Source organism: Hyperolius riggenbachi, chromosome 5, assembly GCF_040937935.1.
Source record: "Hyperolius riggenbachi isolate aHypRig1 chromosome 5, aHypRig1.pri, whole genome shotgun sequence".
In the NCBI taxonomy this organism is placed as follows: domain Eukaryota; kingdom Metazoa; phylum Chordata; class Amphibia; order Anura; family Hyperoliidae; genus Hyperolius; species Hyperolius riggenbachi.
Window position 1 is genome coordinate 72848991 of NC_090650.1, and position 24090 is coordinate 72873080.

Here is a 24090-nt window from a genome sequence, read left to right on the forward strand (position 1 = left end):
GCACCCTTGCCGTCCTCTTTGTCTCCTCCATAGTCTTGTATTTTCCCCTGGTATTCTGGGCTCCCTTGCCCAGGAGCGTTCTGCTCCAGGGATCGGGAAAGGTGGTGCATGCGCGGCCAAGCCATACATGTGCAGAAGAGCGTGGGCGGCCAGGTTGCCGGAGGGATTACAGGAAACCGGTGACAGAGCACATGTACATCATGGGGCTGTAGGAAGCCCCAGGTAAGTATAAATACACACATTATCGACATCTCCATTACACTTTAAAGCACATCTCAAGTGTATTTTAAAAAAAAATACCTATAGAGAGGGAAGGCTCTGGGTCCCCAAGAGCCCTCCCATTCCTCCAGCACTGTAAGGGCCCTTTTCCACCTGCAATCGCTAGCGTTCATGCTGAACGCTAGCGATTGCTGAATCGCAAAACCGGCGATTCCCCCGACGTTTGCGGCCGCGATTTTGCTATGCTATGCACTGCATAGCAAAATCGCGGCAATTATCGCTCCGCCGCGCGTTCGCGTTCCCGACAAAAGTGAATCGCGGTAGTGGAAATGACCTACCGCGATTCCTATGTTAAAAAGCAAACCGTAGCGATTGTAAAATCGCTAGCGGTTTGCGGTTTTGCGATTCAGCCAGCGCAAACGCGCTGGTGGAAAAGGGCCCTAACCCCCATTCAAAGCTGCCACCACGAGAGGCTTCAGGAACCCAAATGCTCCCAAAGACAGGGGGCTGTGTACTGCACATGTGCGTTATGGAGCGGCTTGGCCTCGGGAGCCCCTACAGAGGAATGTTTGACCAATAGGTCGAATATCTCTAAGGGGGGGGGTGATGGTGTTGGAACAAGGCAATCATGAGAGGAACAGGAAGGCTCTATAGGACTCAGAGCCTCCCCTCTTCATAGGTGAGTATCTGATTTTTATTTTTGTAAATCCACTTCAGATATGCTATAAAGGATACTCGAGCTGTAGTAAATTGATAAAATGTGGAGGGGGAGGAATCGGGCGTGTTTAGGAAGCCGTTCTCATCAGTGATGCTCTTACCAGTTTGTAGCTACTCGGAATTTAAATGGTAATGACCTACAGTCATTCTTTGAGAATCCCCTCCCCTCTGTTATATCTCCTGCACAGACTTGTATAAATAAACGTTTTGTGGTTTATCTTCTTTAAAGTGTACTTGAGATGAGCTCAACAGAACAGGAGCAGCATAATGGATAGCGCTCTCGCTTTGCAGTGCGGGGTCCCTGGTTCGAATCCCAGCCAGGGCACTATTGGAGTTTGTATGTTCTCAATGTGTCTGTGTGGGTTTCCCACTGGCCCTCCGGTTTCCTCCCACATCCAAAAAACATACAGATAAGTTAATTGGCTTCTCCCTAAATTGGCCCTAGAGTACAACACATATACTACACAATACATATATAGTCATATGACTATGGTAGGGATTAGATTGTGTGCCCCTCTGAGGGAGGTGGGGCGTCCGAACACCTTATGGAGAAAAATGACACAGAGGTAACGGGAGCCCAGATAGTGTAGCATGTTAATGGCTTAAAGAGACTCTGAAGTCAGATTAGATTGTGAGCCCCTCTGAGGGACAGTTAGTGACAAGACAATATACTCTGTACAGCGATGCGCTGCTCCTGCACAAATTCCCATCTATGTTACAGTGGGATGCGAAAGTTTGGGCAACCTTGTTAATTTTCATGATTTTCCTGTATAAAACGTTGGTTGTTACAATAAAAAAATGTCAGTTAAACATATCATATAGGAGACACACACAGTGATATTTGAGAAGTGAAATTAAGTTTATTGGATTTGCAGAAAGTGCACAATAATTGTTTTAATAAAATTAGGCAGGTGCATACATTTTATTGATTCCAAAACCTTTAGAACAAATTATTGGAACTTAAATTGGCTTGGTAAGCTCAGTGACCCCTGACCTACATACAATCCAATTATGAGAAAGAGTATTTAAGGGGGTCAATTGCAAGTTTCCCTCCTCTTAAGTTTCTCTGAAGAGTAGCAACATGGGGGTCTCAAAACAACTCTCAAATGACCTGAAGATAAAAATTGTTCACCATCATGGTTCAGGGGAAGGATACAGAAAGCTGTCTGAGACTTCAGCTGTCTGTTTCCACAGTCAGGAACATACTGAGGAAATGGAAGACCACAGGTTCAGTTCAAGTAAAGGCTTGATGTGGCAGACCAAGAAAAATCTCGGATAAACAGAAGCGATGAATGGTGAGAACATTCAGTCAATCTACAGACCAGCACCAAAGACCTAAAACATCATCTTGCTGCAGATGGAGTCATTGTGCATTGTTCAACCATTCGGCACACTTTACACAAGGAGATGCTGTATGCGAGAGTGATGCAGAGGAAGCGTTTTCTCCACCCATAGCACTAACAGAGCCGCTTAAGGTATGCTAAAGCACATTTGGACAAGCCAGCTTCATTTTGGAATAAGGTGCTGTTCACTGATGAAACTAAAATTGAGTTATTTGGGCATAACAAGGGGCATTATGCATGGAGGAAAACCACACAGCATTCCAAGAAAAACACCTAACTACAGTAAAATATGGTGGTGGTTCCATCATGCTGTGTGGCCCAGTGCAGGGACTGGGAATCTTTTCAAAGTTGAAGGACGCATGGATTCCACTCAGTATCAACAGTTTCTGGAGACCAATGTCTAGGAATCAGTGACAAAGCTAAAGCTGCGCTAGGGCTGGATCTTTCAACAAGACAACAACTGCTTAAAATCCACTAAGGCACTCATGCAGAGAAACAAGTACAATGTTCTGGAATGGCCATCTCAGTCCCTAGACCTGAATATAATTGAAAATCTGTGGTGGGAGTTAGAGAGCTGTCCATGCTCGGAAGACATTAACCTCCTTGCCGGTTATCCCGAGCTCAGCTCGGGGTAACCCGCCGCGGAGGATTGCTCTGGTCCTGCTGGGCCGATTTACATAATTTTTTTTTTTAATACATGCAGCTAGCACTTTGCTAGCTGCGTGTAACATCCGATCGCCGCCGCCAATCCACCACTACCCGCCGCTCTGCCCCCTCCCTTCCAGACCCCTTGCGCAGCCTGGCTAATCAGTGCCAGGCAGCGCTGAGGGGTGGATCGGGACTCCGTCTGATGTCGATGACGTCAGTCCGATCGTCACCATGGCGACTGGGGAAGCCCATACAGGAAATCCCGTTCAGAACGGGATTTCCTGTTGGGTATTTGCGCCGGAGGGGTGGGAGGGATAGCGAAGGGAGGGGGGAAGCATGTAGCTAGCGCTAGGCTAGCTACATGCTAAAAAAAAAAATAGCAAAAAAAAACCTCCCGCTGCCGTGCGCAGCAAATAATTAGAACGGCAGGGAGGTTAAACCTGAATGAACTAGAGATGTTTTGGTCCAAAATACCTTCAACCAGAATCCAGACTTATTGGAACCTACAGGAAGTGTAAGAGGCTTTAATTTCTGCAAAAGGAGGATCTACTAAATATTGATTCATTTCTTTTTTGTGGTGCCCAATTTTATGCATCTGCCTAATTTTGTTTAAACAATTATTGCACACTTTCTGTAAATCCAATAAACTTCATTTCACTTCTCAAATATCCCTGTGTGTGTCTCCTATATGATATACAGGTAGTCCCCGGTTTACGAACGCCTGACTTACGAACGACCCGCCGATACGAATACCCGCCGCGATGACGTCATGCAACCGGGGACTACCTCTTCTGCTGCCGTTTTTAAAGCAGAGTAGGCACAGCGGAAGGCACTCCTCTCTCTACGTCCACTGTTCCCCAGCGGCTTCTTATGCGCTGCATTATGACGCATTAAGGAAAAGCCCCCTAGTGGCGGCGCCTCCTGATGCGTCATTATGCGACGCATGAGAAGCCGCCGGGGGGACAGGACGGGCCGCACAGCTTCCGGGCAGCACGCTGGGACCTTCTACCGCCGCGGAACAGGTGAGATGTCCTCTATCTGCCTTCCGCTGCGCCTACTCTGCTTTAAAAACTGTGGCAACGGTGGCTGGAACAGCGTCCCGACTTAAGGACGGATTCAGATTTAAGAGTGAGCCGACAGTCCCTATCTCGTTTTTTAACCGAGGACTATCTGTATTTAACTGACATTTTCTATCGTAATAACCAATGATTTATACAGGAAGATCATGAAAATTAACAAAGTTGCCCAAACTTTCGCATCCCACTGTAAATACTATTCCCCCTCCAGGCCGCTATGGATGGTGGGGAATGAAATTATTCGGCTTCCAGCTATAGCTGGCCGAATTATAGTGTTTTATAAGTAACTTCAACGCCGTCTGAACCCGAGGTGGAATTTAATAAAGTTAGTAGGGCACAGAGGCTGGTTGTTCACACTATCACCAGCCTCTGTTGCCCTATTGTGTGCCCCCAGGACCCCCCTGCGCTCTGCTGTCCCCTGTAACCAAAACCGCCGTGCTAGTGACACACAGCATGTCGCCAGCAGGCTGTTTACCTGTGAGTGTCTGTCACTGCCTCTCCCCCGCCTCTTCTATATCGGCGCTCCCCACCCGCGTCCCTTCCCTCCCGCTGATTGGAGGGAAGGGACGCGGGTGGGGAGCACCGATATAGAGGAGGCGGGGAGAGGCGGTGACAGACACTCACAGGTAAACAGCCTGCTGGCGACATGCTGTGTGTCACTAGCACGGCGGTTTTGGTTACAGGGGACAGCAGAGCGCAGGGGGGTCCTGGGGGCACACAATAGGGCAACAGAGGCTGGTGATAGTGTGCACAACCAGCTCTGTGCCCTACTAACTTTATTAAATCCCACCTCGGGTTCTCTTTAAGGAGCCTGGATTCTGTACTAGTGATGTATCCAACCTGGGTATGCAGCCCAAAGGTATACGTAACCTTGTAGTCCACCAAATATGCAAGTGCTTGTACTGTACCTCCAATGGGAGGACAAAGTTAGCTCTTTGCAGCAGAGAATGTACTAGGGCATGCTGGGCTATATCTATGGCAATTTCTAATATAGTATACTGATATCGTAATCCACTTTTCCTGGTCCCTTGGCGTTTAATATAATGAGATTATGCTGTATAATTGAGGTGTTTGGTTGGAATACAAGGCTAAATAATTTTCTGGAAAGCTCCTTGAAATCCTTGATATTCTGCTACACCAAAAAAAAAGGCCATGATCTTTTTTTGATGCTCTCTCCACAAACTTAGGTGCAGACAAAGACTTTGAGAGAGTCTCATCAATTCAGCAATATACTTTCCGTGCATTATGTGTTTTCTGTCTGCAAACAGAAACCCAACTTGACCTTTATGAATCCTCTTAGAAGAAAAGGTTTCAGGCCTGGAACCCACTACAAATCGCTACAGCCATCGCTAGCATTTTTAAGTAGTGTTTTGTAAGCAGTTTCATGAGCGTTTTCCAGCGATTTTGGTAGCGATTTTAAAAATTTTAAGCTTTTTGGCAGTGATTGTGATTGCGATTAGCAATTTTAATTCTGATTAGTCCTTTCAAATTATTACAATTTTTTTTCTTTTTTTGCAGTGATTTAAAATTGCACTCAAATTGCTATCGTATCGATTCATGAGCGATTTGCCAGCGCTTCAATACTTTACATTGAAGTGCAAACACTCCCAAAATGCTGCAAGTCCTGCGATTGTGATTTTGCTAAACGCAATCACTACTGTGGAGTTTGCTACATTTATTTACATTGGCAGAGAGTTTAGGGAAATCGATAGCAATTTAACACACTCCCTAAGCGCTCAAAAAAGTGCTCTAGTGGGTTCCAGGCCTCAGTGTGTTAATAAGGAATCTCATTGCTGAAGAAATCGTAGTTTTTTTAAATGTATTTTAGTATTAAACACAATAAACAGACAAGGAACCCTTACGTTTCTTTTAAACGCCTGTGACCAGAAATTTGATAAAACCGAATCTCCTTAGTGGAAGATATTGAGCTGAAACTCTTGAAAGCTTACATATAATAACATTGATTATGTATGTATATGCACTTTTCTAGCTCTGGGCATTTTTGTTATTGTTTGATGGGCTGCAAGTGCCAGTAGAGTTGTTGAAGCGCGGCAAAGGGTTGGGGCTGATGTACTTTTGTTCTGCATATATTGAGTTGTTGCAATGACCATTATCCATTTAGGGAAAAAATGCACTCAAGTGCTGCTGCTTTTGTTTATCAACTTCCTAGTAGATTGATAGTATTCAAATAGCTGGTTTACATGAACTTAGAGTTCAGTTAACATTCCGTTTGCATGCTGTTCATGTCCCAACTCTACTACCCAATAAGAATCTGAACTCAAATGAAAGGCGAAGGTTTATTTAAGAATTTACTTTAGCTTACGGCAGGAAAGAACATCGCATTGGACTCCGACTTTAGTTGACGGTAGCCAGGAAACAGGAAGTCTTTTGAAATCTTCTTCATTTAATTATGGACAGACATGGATGGTTCTGATGGAATTGGTCTGATAACCATTCATTTCCGTGTATAGCATTAAAGCAGTAGGATCAGCCATACTATGCCAGGGAAAAAAACACCTATATAAGTAAATAAATACTTGATCTACTTACATAACACATGTATTATACTGTCCATGTTTTGATTTCAGTGAATGTTATATAGTAAATGACGAGAATTCTGGTAGTGGTGGGGGCCATGTCTTTTGCCCACAGTTAAGGCTAACTTGTGATGTCATTTCTGCCCTTTACTTTTTTTCTTGTCTCCTCCAATCGCTGAGTCGCCTCAGCCTTGCTTGTAAACACAAGTGGGTAGGGGATTAGGTTTCAGATAAGCAGCTGGCAGGGAAATAAAGGAAAGAGGAGGAATACATTATATATAAAAAGAACCCCCAGCATGCAATTCTTTGGCACCGACTACTAAAGGGCCAGTGCTCCTTAAGTATGTGATAACTCCAAATCATAACCGCAGAAAAAGATTTGAATGCAGGATTAGCAACTTTATCACTTTATACACTCAGACCAGTTGCTGTTGAAATTTGATTTTTATGGTGACGATACCGCTTTAATATTACATACTATTTATTAGTCACTTCTTCACTGAATAGATACAGTACTGCATTTTGCTTGTGAGTGAGCTACAGTAAACTTGTGTTAAACTGATCATAAACTGAACTCCACCTTCCCTAGTACTTAACCCCAGTTCATAGGCACTTTTTCCACAGTCAAACCATGTGGTTGCAAAGTGGGCGAGAGCCAATCGACTAACTGCCACCCCCTTGCCTTTAACCAAATGAGGGCATTCATTTACTGCTGCAGTTGATAAACTTTTCCAAGATGTTGCTTGCAGTATCTGACAGTGGTTATTTGGCTCTACTACAATAACCTTCAATGGAGTCCATTACAAAATGCAGTGGAATTCAGGTGCTAGACGGACGGTTACCCGTGGCTAGTTTTAGACGATGCTAATAGATTTTCTGCTACAGAAAAAGCATCTGCCATTGGTTCCCCGTGTTTCATCATCATGTTTTGAGTTCCTAGGGGGACACGGAACTGCAAACACATTAGACGCTGCCAGGACTGTGGAGTTGGAGCAGTTTTTGGAAATCTGGATTTGGAGTCGGTGATTTCATAAACTGAGGAGATGGAGTTAGAGTTGCATGACTTTTCGAACGACCCCACAGCCCTGGACGCTACATGCAGCATCATGGAAAATTCTCTTTGAGGGGGTTCTTCTGGGGCAATGGCCCTGAAGCCCACCTTGATGAACTCACAACTGTGTTCCTTAAAAGATCAACTCCAGAAGAGGCCACGTCAGCAGCAATCACCTTGGTAGATGTCCGGGGCTCCTTGCTGAGACTATTTTCCTCTCCAGAGTCCTAGAAATCTTGTGCTTACGGCCAGGGCCAGGTTTGTTTCATACAGAATTTGCCTTCTTGTACTTGGCAATGATGCAATGTACAGCAGTTCCAGACACTGTGAATCACTTGGAAATGGCAGTGTAGCCTTCCCTCTTATCATGAGCCTCTAATATCTTCTTTATAATCTCCAGACGGATTTCCTTTGAGTAAAGGTAACCATACATCTAGTGATGATGAACAGATTTGACCAAGAGACACACTTCTCTCTCTTAATCAAATCTGATTAGAGAGAGATCTGTTAGCTGCCCATACTCCACAGGCCAATTCCCAATCGAATTCATGCTGAAATTGATCTGGAATCAGCCTTGTGATGCTGCATCTGCTGCCCCAAAGCTGTCCCCTCCATGATAGAGGCGCTCCCTGCTTGCAAAACGCTTGTATTAAGACGCTTTTTGTTATTTGAGGAAGAGGACTTCAATCTGCGAAACGTGTTATCATCCAAGCGTCTGGTTTCTGTTAAAAATTGTATTAATGTATTTGGGCTACCCCCTTCTTTTAGAGGTAAGCCTATTTATTTATGTTTTATTCAGCTGACATTAGCCCTTCCACACATCACATCTTGGGGCGCCTCCTCCCCACTACTATCCCACACCAACACCCCCAGCTCGGGGTGTTGGCCGTTTATGTTGGTTCCTTAAAACCCTTACACCCCTTTTCTTTTCCTGGAGAGTGACCTACATTGTCGAAGGCTAAAGAACCCGAGTGAGGACGGACTTTCCACACCAGCCATTACACTGTGGTTGCTCATTCCTTAGAGGTGGAGTGGCAAACTGAGCTTACAACCCCCACCACAACCCCTATTTACATTCCCCGTCCCATGCAAAAGACCAGGTGGCGGGAGAGCAGCTGTACACAACACTGCTTTACAGTTGAGTGAGTGTAGGAACACACTAGGCAGAATCGCATATGCGTTTTCCACTAAGTGCTATGGAAAACGCAAATGCGATTCTTCCTAGTGTGTTCCTCAGGGATACAGAGGGTGAGTGCCAGAGGGAGAGGAGCCCTGATGGGGATGGCCAGGATCAAAGAAAAAAGAAAAAGTCATCAGCATTCCTTTGAACAGAAGCCTTATTAGGCAGGACTTCAGCTTGGTTCTGCTTCCTGCTGTTGAGACTGCAGTGGGCGGAGCACAGACAGCTCCCTGAGAACAATGCAGCCTATACACCAGGAAGCCCATATCACAGGAAGTGGCAGATGACGGGACTTCTAACAGTTTATTTATTGAAATTGGCTAATTAGGGAGCTTATGCATAGATGAAAACAAGCTCTACCACTGAGCTCTACCCAGGACTTCAATTATCCAAATTTTTGCCCTGATGTCGGGAGCACTCATTAATGATAGTTCTTATCCAACAGCCACACTTTTTCTTTTTAATTAATTTTAGTGAGAGGAAAAAAAATTAAATCTGGTCTTCTATCAAAAAATAAGCAACTGTTTCACAGGGCTAGTAAATGCCTGCCAAGTGCTAATAAAAATAAACTTAAAAAAGGTGTATATAGGAACCTGCAGGCAGTCTTTGACATGAGATTAGGAAAAATGCCAAAATCATCCCATTTAAAAAGGTCTCTTATTCCTACTGGGAGCCTATATTTGGCAATAACACTTGACAGGTATAACTGCTCATAAGTTCCTACAAAACTCAGCTGGATTCTGCTGTCCAATAAGGCATTTTAATTTGTGATAACCGCCTTGGGAGCTCCAATAAAAGTCCCACAACATGCTGCCATCTTTTACGAACACACTATATAAACACTGACAAAACAGCAACCTCATGGGGGATCCTTAATCAGGGAAAGAGCAGGCTGAGGTTGACCCCTTGCTCTGGAATGGCTGTACAAAGATGTCTGTGCGGAGTTGTGATGGTATAATCTGTGGCTATCGTATAACCAGGGACGTTTTTATCTGTATACTTCAGCTAAAGTCAGCAGTTTTCAGTCTTGCAAGTTTAGTTCATGCTGCTGTTTTAAATTTTATGCCTGAAGTCATCATGAAATTAAAGTGAGTCTGAGAGTATATAAATACAGAAGCTGCCATTGTGAGCGCCGATCTCTGTTGCTGCGCTGTGAAATGTGTTTGTCAGTGAAAAACTAACACTGTCATTTGTTTTATTGATGTTGGGGCAGGTCCAAAGACTGTTTTAAAAGTTTTGTCCTTTAGTGCCCATCACCGAAGCACAGATCTAAGTATGAAAGTTGATTGTTTAGTAAGCAAAATGCTCAGTTTTCTTAATTGAAATATTTCTGGTTATAAGTCCAGTATTTGTGACTTGAAGTTGCCTAACTGAAGGAGGTAACATCGAGGGGGAGAGGCGGGTTGTTTGGTAAAGCATGCTAACTGAAGAAGGTAATAACAAACTGAGGGGCTGGGTTTTTTGGTAAACCATTAAGGTTCAGTAAAGCAAGACGCCAGCAGAACACAGAATGCAGTCTACAATAGTGATGTGAAAATTAAAGTGAACCTCCAGACTAAAAATCTACTCAGCAGCACTGAAAAGGCTTGGTGTTTCTTTTACAGTTTCACAGCATCAGAACTTTGTTTTTCTTACCCAAGCTTCACTTTTATCTGCACAGAAGAAAACTGCCCGGGCATTTTCCCCGGTGCTGTGCAAAGCATGATGGGATTTTTGATGTTGTTCTCATTCTGCAGTTTTGGTGCAATTTTTTATATTTTTTTATTTTGAATTTGAGATTTGAAGCCTAGCGTGCGCAGCTGGTAGGGATGATCAGGACACAGGACAGTTGGAACTGCGTCTCATGCTCCCTGTCACTTCCTTTCAACAAAAAAGATGGCTGCCCCATGAAATCACAAACATTTGCCTGTTCTTTTGAAACAGGGTGGATAAGAGATTATATTACCTATCTATTTTAATTAACATAACTAATGTAACTTAATGACAGTATGTTTGTTTAGGCCGAAGTTCCCCTTTAAAGCAGGTGGCCAGAAAATGTTCTTTGCGGCAATCTTCTTAAATTTCCTGTCTGTGACGATAACAGATGAGATAAACAATTGTATGTATCCTCTTACTCCTAAAAATGATTTTTTGATATATCCCACCGTTTTATTTCATATTTAAATATACATTTTTTAAATGTTTTTCATTGTCTCAACGTAATGACACAGTCTTTGAAGTATGCCATGTCACTTGCATACCTGAATATTAACTCTTTCAGGCAGAAAAAGAAGAAAAGGAACACAGCCTAGTTAATTGTCATCTTGGCACTGTACATAAAGTGCTGCCCATAATTATTCATCCCCCTGGCAAATTTTGACTTAGCCTTTATTTAAATTTGAGCAAAAAGTGTCCAGTCCAAAATTATTTATACCCTTCACAAAATGTCACAGTCTGTGGGAAAATCCAAAGTTTTATACCATTCCAAATAGTCCGAGCTGTTCTAAAGCATCCTAATTACTCTGATTAATTGGGAACAGCTATTTTAATAAATTCAACAGGTGAAAAATAGCAGCTCTCTGCAGTTGGTTTGTGGACAGTCATGGCTAAGACAAAGGAGCTCAGTGAGGACCTGCGGCTGCACAGTGTGCCTGCTCACAAGTCAGGAAAGCGATACAAGGTCATTTCTAAATGTTTTCAAGTTCCACTGGCTACAGTGCAAAGTATTATTAAAAAGTAGAAGACGTTCCACACAGTGGAAAATTTCATAGGACTTGGTTGGAAGCCAAAAATAACACCTGTGCTGGCCAGGAGGATAGGGAAAGAGGTGAAAAAGAATCTAAGGATCACCACCAAGGCTATCCTGATGAATCTGGGCTCTGCTGGTGGCAATGTCTCAAGGCAGACAATCCCAAAGACACTGCACACTGCTGGGTTCAACGGATGCAGACCAAGGAGGATGCCACTTCTCTAGATAAGGCATACATAAGCTCGCAAATGCTCATCTGGACAAAGAAGAAGACTTCTGGTGTTCTGTGTTATGGTCAGATGAGACAAATTGTTTGGCCACAATGATGTTACCTTCATTTGGCGTAAAAAAGGAAAAGCAGTCACCCCAAAGAACACCATCCCCACTGTCAAACATGGTGGTGGGAACCTAATGCTTTAGGAGTGTTTTTCAGCCAATGGACTAGGGAACCTAATCACAGTAAATGGCACCATGAAAAAGAGAGCAATACATGAGGATTTTCAATTACAACATCAGTCAGTCTGCAGAAAAACGTGGCTTTGGGCACTAGCTGGACATTTCAGCATGACAATGACCCAAAACACACAGCAAAAGTGGGGAAAAATGGTTATCAGACAACAACATTAAGGTTTTGGAGTGGCCCAGTTAGAGTCCTGACTTTAAACCAATTGAGAATCTGTAGAGTGAGTTAAAGTTCAGGGTGAAAGCAAGAAGACCCTCCAACCTGAAAGTTTTGGCGCTCATAGCTAAAGATGAATGGGCAAAAATACCCATGGAGACATGCAAAAAGCTGGTCTGCAATTATAGGAAGCGTTTGCTGTCAGTTATAATTGAAAGGACAACTGATGGGCAAGGTCATTTCCGTTTTTCCCTATTGCTCAAGTGGGTGATATTACAGTTTAACAGTGTGCTGACCCGGAAGCTGTTAAAGGGTCGTCACCATTTTTTAAATGGAGGACAGAGAATTCCTTTGATCACAGTGGACAAACACAGAAGAGGAGAAAGAGATTGAGTAGACTACACGGGAAGGGGGGGGGGGGGGGCGGTGTGAATGTGTTTATTTTAACTTTTCAGTTTCAGATTTTCTTGAACAATGACATTGATGTAATAGATTTGATCTGTAATATATTTCTTGTCTTTTTTTCTGCTCTAAAGAGCATCTATATTTATTTCTCTATAACTTGTGCAGCTATTTATAGCACGTCACTGGGCTGCCTTGTGCAGTTGTAATTGTACATTTGTTTATAGCATTTAAATTCCATTACGTTTGATTTGCCCGATAACGCTTCACGATTATGGCAGCTTCTGTCATTTTTGCATGATTGTTTTACCGATCCACAACCATTGTAGAGAGGGGAAACTCACAATGCTGAAAGTAATACAAAAGTCCCTACAATCAATAATGACTATTATTTGTTAGTAATGGGACTCCGGACTGTTGTTTCACGTGTCAATCTCTTTGACAGTTTCATAGAAATAAAACAACACGAGCTATCCGATTAGACAGAGAAAGTCAATCTTCATCACTTCAATTCTGGTTGGTAGCTGATAAAAACGTACAGCTTTATTTTTTCAGCATGACCTTAGAGAGATGAGATAACCGGGATTTTCCTTGTTTTTATTCTTTGTAAGAATTCCCGGCACATTGTTCTGCCTGCAGAATCGGGAGCTCGCTAGAATCAGGTAGTCAGTGTGCGGAAAATCCGGCCACTTGTTTCTGCACAGGGCTGTGGAATCCGTACAAAAATCATCCGACTCCAAATCCGACTACTTAGTTTATGAAACCACCGACTTCAGGTACTCGCAATTGCTCCGAGCTCAGGTTCAGCATCTTGGGACCTCTCAATATGGGAGTATCACAGTAGCTATGACGCTCATAGTGACTGCAATGAGTGAAGGGTTCTGTTCCTAAAGGTGGCCATTCACCGTTCAGTATTGCAGCCCAATTAACCTTCTAGCTCAATAATTTTATTGAATCAGAAAAGAAATGGTGCCACAACATGGCCGCCCAATCAATCTTTCAATCGATTTCTGACTAAAAAGGGCCAAAGGGATAGGACATTCTGGAAAAAGTCGGTCACAAGTACTGGATTGGGTGTGCGGCAGTATTGGCATTCAATATCGCAATGACTGATGTATGCAATGGACCCCCGAGAGGTCCCCCCCCCTTCCCTTTCCACTGCTGTGACTCCTGGCCTCCTCCAGTGTCCTCCGTTGTCGTGAGCGCCTGTATCACACGGCACCAGGCGCATGTGTGATGTCACTACATACGCCTGGTGCCACATGGTACATGCACTCGCAGGGATGCCGAACACCAGAGAAGGGTAGGAGTCGCGCTGGTGGGCACGTGAGACTTTACTGAGCACGGGAACTTGTTTGGACACTTGAACATCCCACAAGGGTGTAAGTGCATGCAGAATTCCCATCATACCTGCATAAAGTTGGAGTTATTTGCATCTCGTTGACTATCCCTATCCCCTGGTGGTTGACAGGACTAGCCGTAACAAAAGGAATTTGGCTCTATCAATGTAACGATAGATGTCAGCAACCAGAGAGAGAATCTGATTCTTGGCGATCTGCAGTATCCCCAAGAATACAGATATGCCTGATTATTGGGGATCTGCAGAATCGCCAATAATCAAATATGTCTAACCTCTAGACACCTGAGTGTGTAAGTGTTTTGGTGCAACAGTAACCTTTGGACCACCGGGGTAGCAGGTGGTCCAATAGGTAGAGAAGACTCTACTGCAGTCAAGGACACCTGGAGAGGGAGTCCCTGACTGATAAGGAGCAGTGTCCCCTCTGTAGAGCAGGGGACCCCTGCGGGAAGGCTGGACACCCCGAGGGGGGGTGACAGCCAGAAGGTCAGACAGGCCGGGTCGGCAACAGAGTATCAGATATGCAAGGTACCAAATCAGAGATCAGAAGAATAGTCAGGAAAGCTACAGGTCATAACAGATATCAGAACAAGGCCTAGTCTGAGGTGTGAGGTCCGTGATCTCAACACCCTGGAGCTATGCTAGAGAACAACACAGATGATATACAGTATTCCTAGTCTGGGGTGTGAGGGCCGTGATCTCAACACCCTGGAACTATGCTAGAGAATAACACAGATGATATACAGTATTCCTAGTCTGGGGTGTGAGGGCCGTGATCTCAACACCCTGGAACTATGCTAGAGAATAACACAGATGATATACAGTATTCCTAGTCTGGGGTGTGAGGGCCGTGATCTCAACACCCTGGGACTATGCTAGAGAATAACACAGATGATATACAGTAACTGGCTAAGTGTGGATTCCCAGGTCCTCCTGGTTCCACCACACTGAAGGATCTGACTAAGGTCTGAGTGCTAACACATAGGCATTCGCAACGCCAGACAACCAGCAACTGAACAGCAGGAGATATATATAGTAAAGCGCCCCACAGCGCCGCCCAGCTCCCATCAACCAATCACTGACTGAACAGGAATCAGCTGACCGCCCTGATCAGCTGATCTTCCTCCTATTGGTATAAAGAGCTTGTCTTGCAGCGCGCGCGTGCGTAGCTCTCCATCTGTGTGCACTACTAGGTCCAGACAGCCCAGACACATGTTGCTGCGGGGAAACCGCCGCACTGGACGCGGAATCAGCCGCCTTACCGTCAGAACACGCGGCGGCCCCCACGCCATTCCTCCCATGTGCACCACCAGTTCCAGACAACCCAGACGCATGCTGACGCGGACAAACCGCCGCATCAGACGCGGAATCAGCCGCCTTACTGTCAGAACATGCGGCTGCTTTTCCGCTATACATCACAATCAACTGTGAAGAGTACTGTACAGCAATGGCTGAGTCTCCTATTCAGCTTTACGAACAATGAAACATCTGTGATGGTGAACTAAGGATTTCAGTAAGTTGATGTTAGAAAAAATAAATTAGCGGCAGACTAAACACCTCAGCTTGCAAAATATGAGGCTTCCATAAGTAGTTTTATTTTTTTTTAAGCCGGAACCAGATATCTTAATGATGAAGAAACAATGCATTTACTCCGTCTCTTTCATGTTGTTCAAAAGATAAAATGTGTGAATTTTAAGTGCCTGTTTCTGGTTTGGAATTAGCGGGCACATATGTAGCCTTTATGCGGTGCCAAGTGCATCCGCCTCACAGCCGTTTCTGTCAGCAAGTTTGTCTGCCAGGCGCAGCTCCCATGCAGACAGAGAGTGAGCAGTGGCTATGATCACTGCATGTGATCTGACTTTTCAAGTTCGCCAAGCAGTGCCTGGAAGGTACCTGCGTGAAAAGCTCAAGAATAAAGGTGATTGGACCCCATGGAGAGAACGCAGGAGTGGTCAATATAAACTAAAGGAAAATATTATGTGAAGTTTTATTTCACAGGCAAAGTGTGCAGGGGTAGCAAGAGTTTCAGGATTAAAGAGCAGACAGAAAAGAATAGACGAAAAAAATACTTTTTAGAGCAGTTACATTCTTTTTATCATTTTTTTTTCATAGTACAGCTTATTCCTGGTTATTTCAGTGCTTCTGGTTCTAGGAAGGGCCCTATTTCTGAGGATCTGATAACTGTAGCTGTTTCTAATGCTAGAATACATACCATACAATACAATACACCATACAATTTTCTGTTAGATTTACCTGCCAGATCGATTTTTTTTTTCCAACATGTCCGATCTGAATTTCAATCGATTTTCTTGATTTTTCAGTTCAGTGGAAGTTGATTACAAAAAATGATTGGAAAGTTGAAAAATCGATTTCGAAAAAATGGATCTGGCAGATAAATCTAACAGAAAATTGTATAAGGTGTGTACATGCTTTTGATTTCCTGCGGCCAAAACGATCAGCAGTCTGTTACATGAGATCATGAATAATCATCTTGTGCAAAGAAAATCTGCCATGTGTATGTGGCTGTGGGCTCTGCTGTCTGCTGCAAAGTCTGAAATCAGTAGGAGAATCTGATCTAGGATTTTAGTGTCGATTCCTAAATTAAAGAACAGACCTAAACTAAAAACGATCATACTTGCAGAATGATTAACATTACATTTTAATGAAATTCTACCCCCCCCCCCCCCCCCATATTTTTATTTTCAGGTATATAGTGTTTTTTCTAACATTGCATCATTCTCTAATATGTGCAGATTACACAACACTCAGCGTTCAAAATGATTCTTTCAGAGCAGACTGTGAACTAATGACCTCTCCTCTGGCAGATAAAAAGTAAATAGTTCACTAACAGTTGAGATAATAAAAGTCAGAAAACAGCCCTCTCCACGACTTTGAAAGTCGTAGAGCTTAATGTTTTTTTTGCATAGAGATAACAACTGGAGTTTCTTAACTCTTCCTGTACTGGAAACAATTAGACTGATGTATCTGATCTTAATTATTTCTTAGCTGTACTACACATACAAATCATAATATCATAATTTTTTTTTTTCGCTTCAGTGTCTCTTTAAATGCATTTTATCTTTCTCCATTGACTTCAGTACATTTTATTCACTAAGCATTACAGCGTTTGGCAATGCAGAAAGCGGCTAGTTAGAACCGCTCCGGAGAACAGTTTAATTGCTAATTGACTAAAGCTGTTACCACATTGAAAAGTAAAATTACCCATTAGTGACGTAAATTACCGACTTTTATGGTAAATACATCAGTGGATGGAAAGAAAAGTCAATTTACAAAGATTGGGTTCAGTAAAACAAGTAAAAGTTTTGGTATTAATCTCTAGCATGGAGTCGTTGGTAACTAGCAATCAGCGTTAGTGATGCCGCGAACCTCCGATTTTCGGTTTGCGAACCCTGTTCGTGAACTTCCGCAAAAGGTTCAGTTCGCGGAAAAGTTTGCGAACCGCAATAGACTTCAATGGGGAGGCGAACTTAAAAATTTAGAAAAATTTCTACCGGCTGGAAAAATCATAGAAAACATGTTTCAAGGGTTCTAATCCCTGTAGAAAGACATGATTGAGTGACATACACATCAAAAGTCCCAGGCAAAAATCTAGATTTCACATAAACCCCTATTTTAAGGTCACACATCTCATTCAATGTTCAATTACAGGCCTACACTGCTTTACAATATCAGGCAGTGTATTCCTCCCTTCCTCCTCCTCCCGGGGTGAGGAGGGTCTCATCTTCCAGGGAATTGTAGGCTTTTAAAAGCCAGCTTACATACCTTGGCCGGGAATTGAACCCAGGTCTTGGCCAAGAATTGAACCCAGGTCTTGGCCAGGAATTGAACCCAGGTCTGAGTGCTTGGTAGTCAGCTCTCTTAACCGCTATACCACCACCAACACTACATGCTGAAGGCAGCCTAGCATGTACAATTATGATATATCCTAGATAAAAATGAGCTTGCTTAAAGATTTGTTGGCTTTTAAAAGCCAGCTTACATAGCCAGCCTGGGAATTGAACCCAGGTCTTGGCCGGGAATTGAACCCAGGTCTTGGCCGGGAATTGAACCCAGGTCTGAGTGCTTGGTAGTCAGCTCTCTTAACCGCTATACTACCACCAACACTACATGCTGAAGGCAGCCTAGCATGTACCATTATGATATATCCTAGAGAAAAATGAGCTTGCTTAAAGATTTGTAGGCTTTTAAAAGCTAGCTGATAACAGGCGGTGTACGTGATCCATCCGGCAGATCAACTCACATTACTGTCGGGCTGGTATCATGCAGTTGGACGCGTGTGTACAAGTCGTTTGAACGACGTGCATTTGTTTTTAATGCAGCCATATCGTGCAGTTCATCATTACGCTTGTGCGCACAGAATGCAGATGAGTTTGTCATTCAATTGGATGGTGCAGGGAAAATACAAATTGTGTAATAGCTTGGTCGTGGTGTCGGTCATGTCGTGGAGTTGCTCATGCATGTTGTTGGACGTGTGCATGAGCCTTAAAGGGAAGGTCCAGATGATTAAAAAGTAAAAATCTACCTACCTGGGGCTTCCTCCAGCCCCTGGCAGCTGTCCTGTGCCCTCGCCGCAGCTCTGCTCCCCACCGGTGGCCCGGGGTCCCCTCCGGTACAAAATGCCTCCTACGCATCAGGGTGCGGCTCATGGAGTCACTCTGACATCATCCGGACTGTACTGCGCAGGCACAGTACAGTCCGGATGACGCCAGTGCGACTCCATGAGCCGCACGCTGGAGGGCAAGTAGATGCCGACCTGTAGGGTTGCCAGGTGTCCGGTTTTACACCGGACAGTCCGGTTTTTGGCCCCTGTGTCCGGTGTAAAAAAACATGCTAAACCGGACAATTAAGTTGTCCGGTTTTAGCGCCCCCCGCAGCGCAGGAGGAGAACAGCGCAGCAGAGAGAGAGCTGGGAGCAGCGGTGGAGAAGGGGGGCAATCTCCCCCCCCCCTTCCCTCACCTTAGGGTGCTCTCTCTCCCCCGCTGTCTCCTCCAATATGAAGTGCAAGCTGGCGGGTGGCTGCGGGCGGAACTTACCTCTGTGTCGCTCCAGCGCCGGAAGTTCGGGTCCCGCAGCCGCTGAGAGAGATTTGACTCAAAAAAGATCCGGATCAAAGATCCGAATCATTCATGAGCCGGACAACACTATCAGTTTGAATAGTGCTGTCCGGCTCATGAATGTTTCGGATCTATGATCCGGATCTTTTTTGAGTCAAATCTCTCTCAGCGGCTGCGGGACCCGAACTTCCGGCGCTTGCGACAGAGGTAAGTTCCGTCCGCCACCCGCCAGCCTGCTGCACATGATGGAGGAGACAGCAGGGGAGAGAGACAGCACCCTAAGGTGAGGGAAGGCAAGGGGGGGGGAGATTGCCCCCCTTCTCCACCGCTGCTCCCAGCTCTCTCTCTGCACTGTTCTCCTCCTGCGGGGGGCGGGGGGCACCTGGCTACCTATTCTGGGCACATATAGCCCCTGGCTACCTATTCCGGGCACATATACCCCCTGGCTACCTATTCTGGGCACAAATAGCCCCTGGCTACCTATTCTCTGGGCACATATAGCCCCTGGCTACCTATTCTGGGCACATATAGCCCCTGGCTACCTATTCTCTTGGCACATATAGCCCCTGGCTACCTATTCTGGGCACATATAGCCCCTGGCTACCTATTCTGGGCACATATAGCTCCTGGCTACTTATTCCGGGCACATATAGCCCCTGGCTACCTATTCCGGGCACATATACCCCCTGGCTACCTATTCCGGGCACATATATAGCCCCTGGCTACCTATTCTGGGCACATATAGCCCCTGGCTACCTATTCTGGGCACATATAGCCCCTGGCTACCTATTCTGGGCACATATAGCCCCTGGCTACCTATTCTGGGCACATATAGCCCCTGGCTACCTATTCTGGGCACATATAGCCCCTGGCTACCTATTCTGGGCACATATAGCCCCTGGCTACCTATTCCGGGCACATATAGCCCCTGGCTACCTATTCTGGGCACATATAGCCCCTGGCTACCTATTCTGGGCACATATAGCCCCTGGCTACCTATTCTGGGCACATATAGCTCCTGGCTACCTATTCTGGGCACATATACCCCCTGGCTACCTATTCTGGGCACATATACCCCCTGGCTACATATACTGGGACATTTACACCCCTGCCTACATATACTGGGACATATATACCCCCTGGCTACATATACTGGGCACATATATCCCTGGCTACATATACTGGGAACACTGGCTGTTTGTCATTATGTGCATTTAGTGGTGAAAAGCTGTCTCTTTTGTGCATTTACTGGTGAAAAGCTGTCTCTTATTATGTGCATTTACTGGTGAAAAGCTGTGTCTTATTATGTGCATTTACTGGTGAAAAGCTGTCTCTTGTGCATTTACTGGGGAAAAGCTGTCTCTTATTATGTGCATTTACTGGCGAAAAGGTGTCTCTTATAATGTGCATTTACTGGTGAAAAGCTGTCTCTTATGTGCAGTTACTGGTGAAAAACTGTCTCTTATGTGCACTGGACCAGTACTACTGGTGAGGACAGTTAGTGACATGGCTATGTACTCTGTAATGTGCTGCAGAAGATGTCAGTGCGATATAAATACTATAAAAATTTTTTTTAAAAAAAGCCCATTGCTTAGCCCCACTCTACATAAAAGTGTGCTTCTGACTCCGCCCCTAACTCCACCCCTAACTCCACCCCCTGTCCGGTTTTCTCCATCAGCCGACCTGGCAACCCTACCGACCTGGCGAGGTCAGCATCTGCACCAGAGGGGACTGGGAGCCACCGGAGCTGCGGCGAGGGCACAGGACGGCTGCCAGGGGCTGGAGGAAGCCCCAGGTAAGTAGATTTTTACTTTTCAATTATCGTGGACCTTTCCTTTAAGAGGTTGTGCTTGCAATACTTGCAGACCAGGTGTGAATATAGCTCTGAGCTTTCCCTCTTGTTTCTATGATGCCGTTCTTGCTTCCTGGGTACACACAGGAACAGGAAGCAATGATCAGACATAAGTACAGATCACAGATATGAGATTACAGTGTTCACATACCAGGTGCAGAAGTGAAGGGGTTTCCAGGGATATTTCCTTCACTTTGTAAGAAGGCAAAGACACAAACATTGTCAGGCCAAGGCACAGCTTAAAGGACACCTGAGGTGAGAGACATATGGATTACATATTTATTTTCTTTTTAAACAATGCACATTGCCTAGCTACGCCTGGCTTTATGCATAAGATACATACTAAAAATGGAAGTTAAGGTAGTTAAATGCAAAAAATAACTTGCATATAGACAGTCATCCGTACACTCTTAGGGCTATGGCCCACTAGAGCAATTTTAGCGCTAGACTAATGAAAGTCAATGCAGGACAGCCCACAGGAGGGATTGGGATTAGGGAAATCGAAATTGTCGGTCCTGCAGCATATTTGGAGTGATTGCGCTTCGATACTAAAGATACGGACGCTGCAAAATTGCTTTGCAATAGTTATGCAAATTGATTTTGCATCGATTTCTCTACACAAACTAATTGCAATCGCTCTGCAAACCCAAACATTAAGAAAATAGAAATCGTTGTACAAGAGGCTAGCAAAATACTGATCGGGATCGTGGGCATCTGGCCTTAGTATATTTTATATAGTATTGCAGCTTACTGCACATATTGTCCAGTTTTGGATTATGTTTGGAAGTTATGTTGAGTTAAAGAACTGAAATGAGAGGAATATGGAGGCTGCCATATTTATTTCCTTTTGTTGCCTGGCAGCCCTGCAGATCTATATGGCTGCCATAGTGTCTGAATCACACCAGAAACAATCATGCAACTAATCTTGTCAGATCTGACAATAATGTCAGAAACACCTGATCTGCTGCATGCTTGTTCAAGGTCTATGGCTAAAAGGATTAAGGTAGCCATGCATCAGGTGATTATGGGCAGATTCGACCAAGAGAAAAATCCTTCTCTAATCGAATCTGACTAGAGAGAGATCTGTCTGCTGCCCATACACCACAGGCAGATTCCCGATCTATTCCATGCTGAAATCGGACCAGAATCGGCCTAGTGACACCGCATCTGCAGCCTCGGATGCTGCTGGCTCCATTCTTCATCCATACACACGCCCACATGTGATACGTTAGTGACATGCCTGTCTTTATGTATGGATCCTTTAATGTATGGATTACTGTTCACGTATATATGTTAAATGTGTTCTCTGTCTAGTACTGGATGAGTTAATTTGGTTCATCACAGCAACTGGAGACGTTGCTGTATTTTGTCTGTCCTTGTGCAGAAGAACAAGAACAATGAATTGCTGTGCAATAAGTTACATTTGCTCACATTCCTTGTCCACAAAGCAACGTGTTCTTCTTGCCCTTGGGTAGAAGAAAAACATGTTCTGTTTACGCGCTGGATTGGCAACATGTGGTCTTTCTGCGATTGCGCGCAGTGAAGAGCATGTTGTGATCACGCGCTGAAGTAGCAACGTGGTCTTTCTGCGCTTGCACGGAATAGAAACATGTTCTGATTAGCTGCTTATGCGCTTGCGCGGTTATGACGATTCTGTCACAGGCAGGGGGAAGTCGCTTTGACTTCAGGATCTTTCCAGATGATCAGCAGACGTGCTGTTCGTGTATGTTCCAGGTGTCTCCCCTTCGAGGTTGCTGAGGTCCCCCGATTCTCCATGGGTGATTGCTACAACAGCAGCTTGGTAACGTGTTGATGCATACTTCTAATTACTCAAACTAACTATGATTCTGCAGGCTTAGATAATATTGTAACAGGATTGTAGAACTAAATAAACTATTTCTTTGAGTTGAATATACATGTTTTGCAGCAATCTTGTTTATTCCCATCTTTGAATGATGAGCGAAGTTAGAGGGTTTGAAACTTGCTTAGGCAAAAGACCACGTTACTCCGGCAACCACATGGGGCATGTGTATGGACTAAGGACAGCACCCGGAGCCAGCCCCGTAAGCGGACAGGTAATGTATAGTGCAATTGGGGGGGGGGGGGACACATTACACATTGGTGGTTAGCGTCGGGGGTTTTGTCGCTTGTCCCGATATCGCTCATTGTTACGCACCCGATCGGGCAAGCCGCCCTACATCTTGCAGCATGTCTGACCGATTCATGCAACCAATTTCGTCCTGAAATTGGTTGCATAGTCGATCGGGCGTGCACTCGGCGGCACCTATTTTCATTCGATTATAATAATCGAATCAGATGGTCGACCGGCCGCCAAGTCACCTGATGTATTGGCCACTTTAAAGCTATATACTCACCGCAGCGATGTAGGAAGATGGTTCCAGCGACGTCCCTCCACGACGAGCGCTCTCCGATCCATCTTCCTGCCGGTGGGTATGCGCAACGTTACATGACGGGCGCTAGCGAGACTTCAATCGATCATGGTAGTTTGCACAAAGTCATCTGGGATCTTAAGGATCCAATCTGCCGTGATGGTCGTTATCCACGAGCGTCGCTAAACGTCGCTCTGAAAAACATAAACGTCGCTCTTAAAACAATCTCTTGTCGCTCAAAAAATCTCTGGTCGTCCTAAAAAATCGTGCGGTGGGTACAGGCCTTTGGAGGCAGAGAAACAGCAGGACTGCCAGGCAACTGGTATTGCTTAAAAGAAAATAAATATGACAGCTTCCATATCCCTCTCCCTTCAGGTGTCCTTTAAAGGACCACTCCAGCAAAAAAAGTAAACAGTTAAAATCTGACAGAACAAATATGTTAAAAAGTCCATCTCCTCATGGGGGGTTCTCAGAGTTTCCTTTGTTTTCAAAAGTATTACCTGAATGGCAGTTACACTTTGCAACTGCCGTTGAGGAAATGCTTTTGAAAACAAAGAAAACCCTGAGAAATCCCCCTTGAGGAGATAACTAGTCCAAAACCTGTCAGTTCTGTCAGATTTTAACTGCTTACTTTTTTCACTGGAGTTGTCCTTTAAGAAGTAAGCACAATATTCCATCAGCGCAGATATTTTTCATACATACTGCATTTGATCATAGTATGGATTTTTGTGTGAATGTCAGAACAAAGCAAGCGACAAACACCAAACTTACCGGCATGACAGGTGATGAAGTGCTAAAGCTCCTGTGTTTGTTCTTCCTTGTCTGAATTTCAAGGTTTCCCTGCACCATTCCAGATGGAACATTCACACGGGCTCATGAATCATTTCAAAGCAGC

The 24090-nt window shown here is 44.6% G+C and overlaps 1 protein-coding gene and 1 long non-coding RNA gene across 4 annotated transcripts in view; one reads left to right on the forward strand and one right to left on the reverse strand.

The window, feature by feature from the left end:
* Nucleotides 1-24090, forward strand: part of CNPY1 (canopy FGF signaling regulator 1) — a 161345-nt gene that overhangs the window by 9412 nt on the left and 127843 nt on the right. The window contains exon 1 of one of the 3 annotated variants that reach the window (XM_068235877.1): nucleotides 22742-22880. The exons of the other annotated variants lie outside the window; for them this stretch is intronic. Within the exon in view, the coding sequence (XP_068091978.1) occupies nucleotides 22758-22880 (123 nt within the window). The 5' untranslated portion in view covers nucleotides 22742-22757. Of the gene's footprint in view, nucleotides 1-22741; nucleotides 22881-24090 lie in introns of those variants that run through there. 3 annotated transcript variants of the gene reach the window in all.
* LOC137518263 (uncharacterized) lies at nucleotides 6282-24042 on the reverse strand. Its single transcript, XR_011020773.1, has 3 exons — nucleotides 23967-24042; nucleotides 20957-21055; nucleotides 6282-6499 (listed from the first exon to the last, which is right to left on the reverse strand). It is a non-coding gene; the product is annotated as an uncharacterized lncRNA (long non-coding RNA).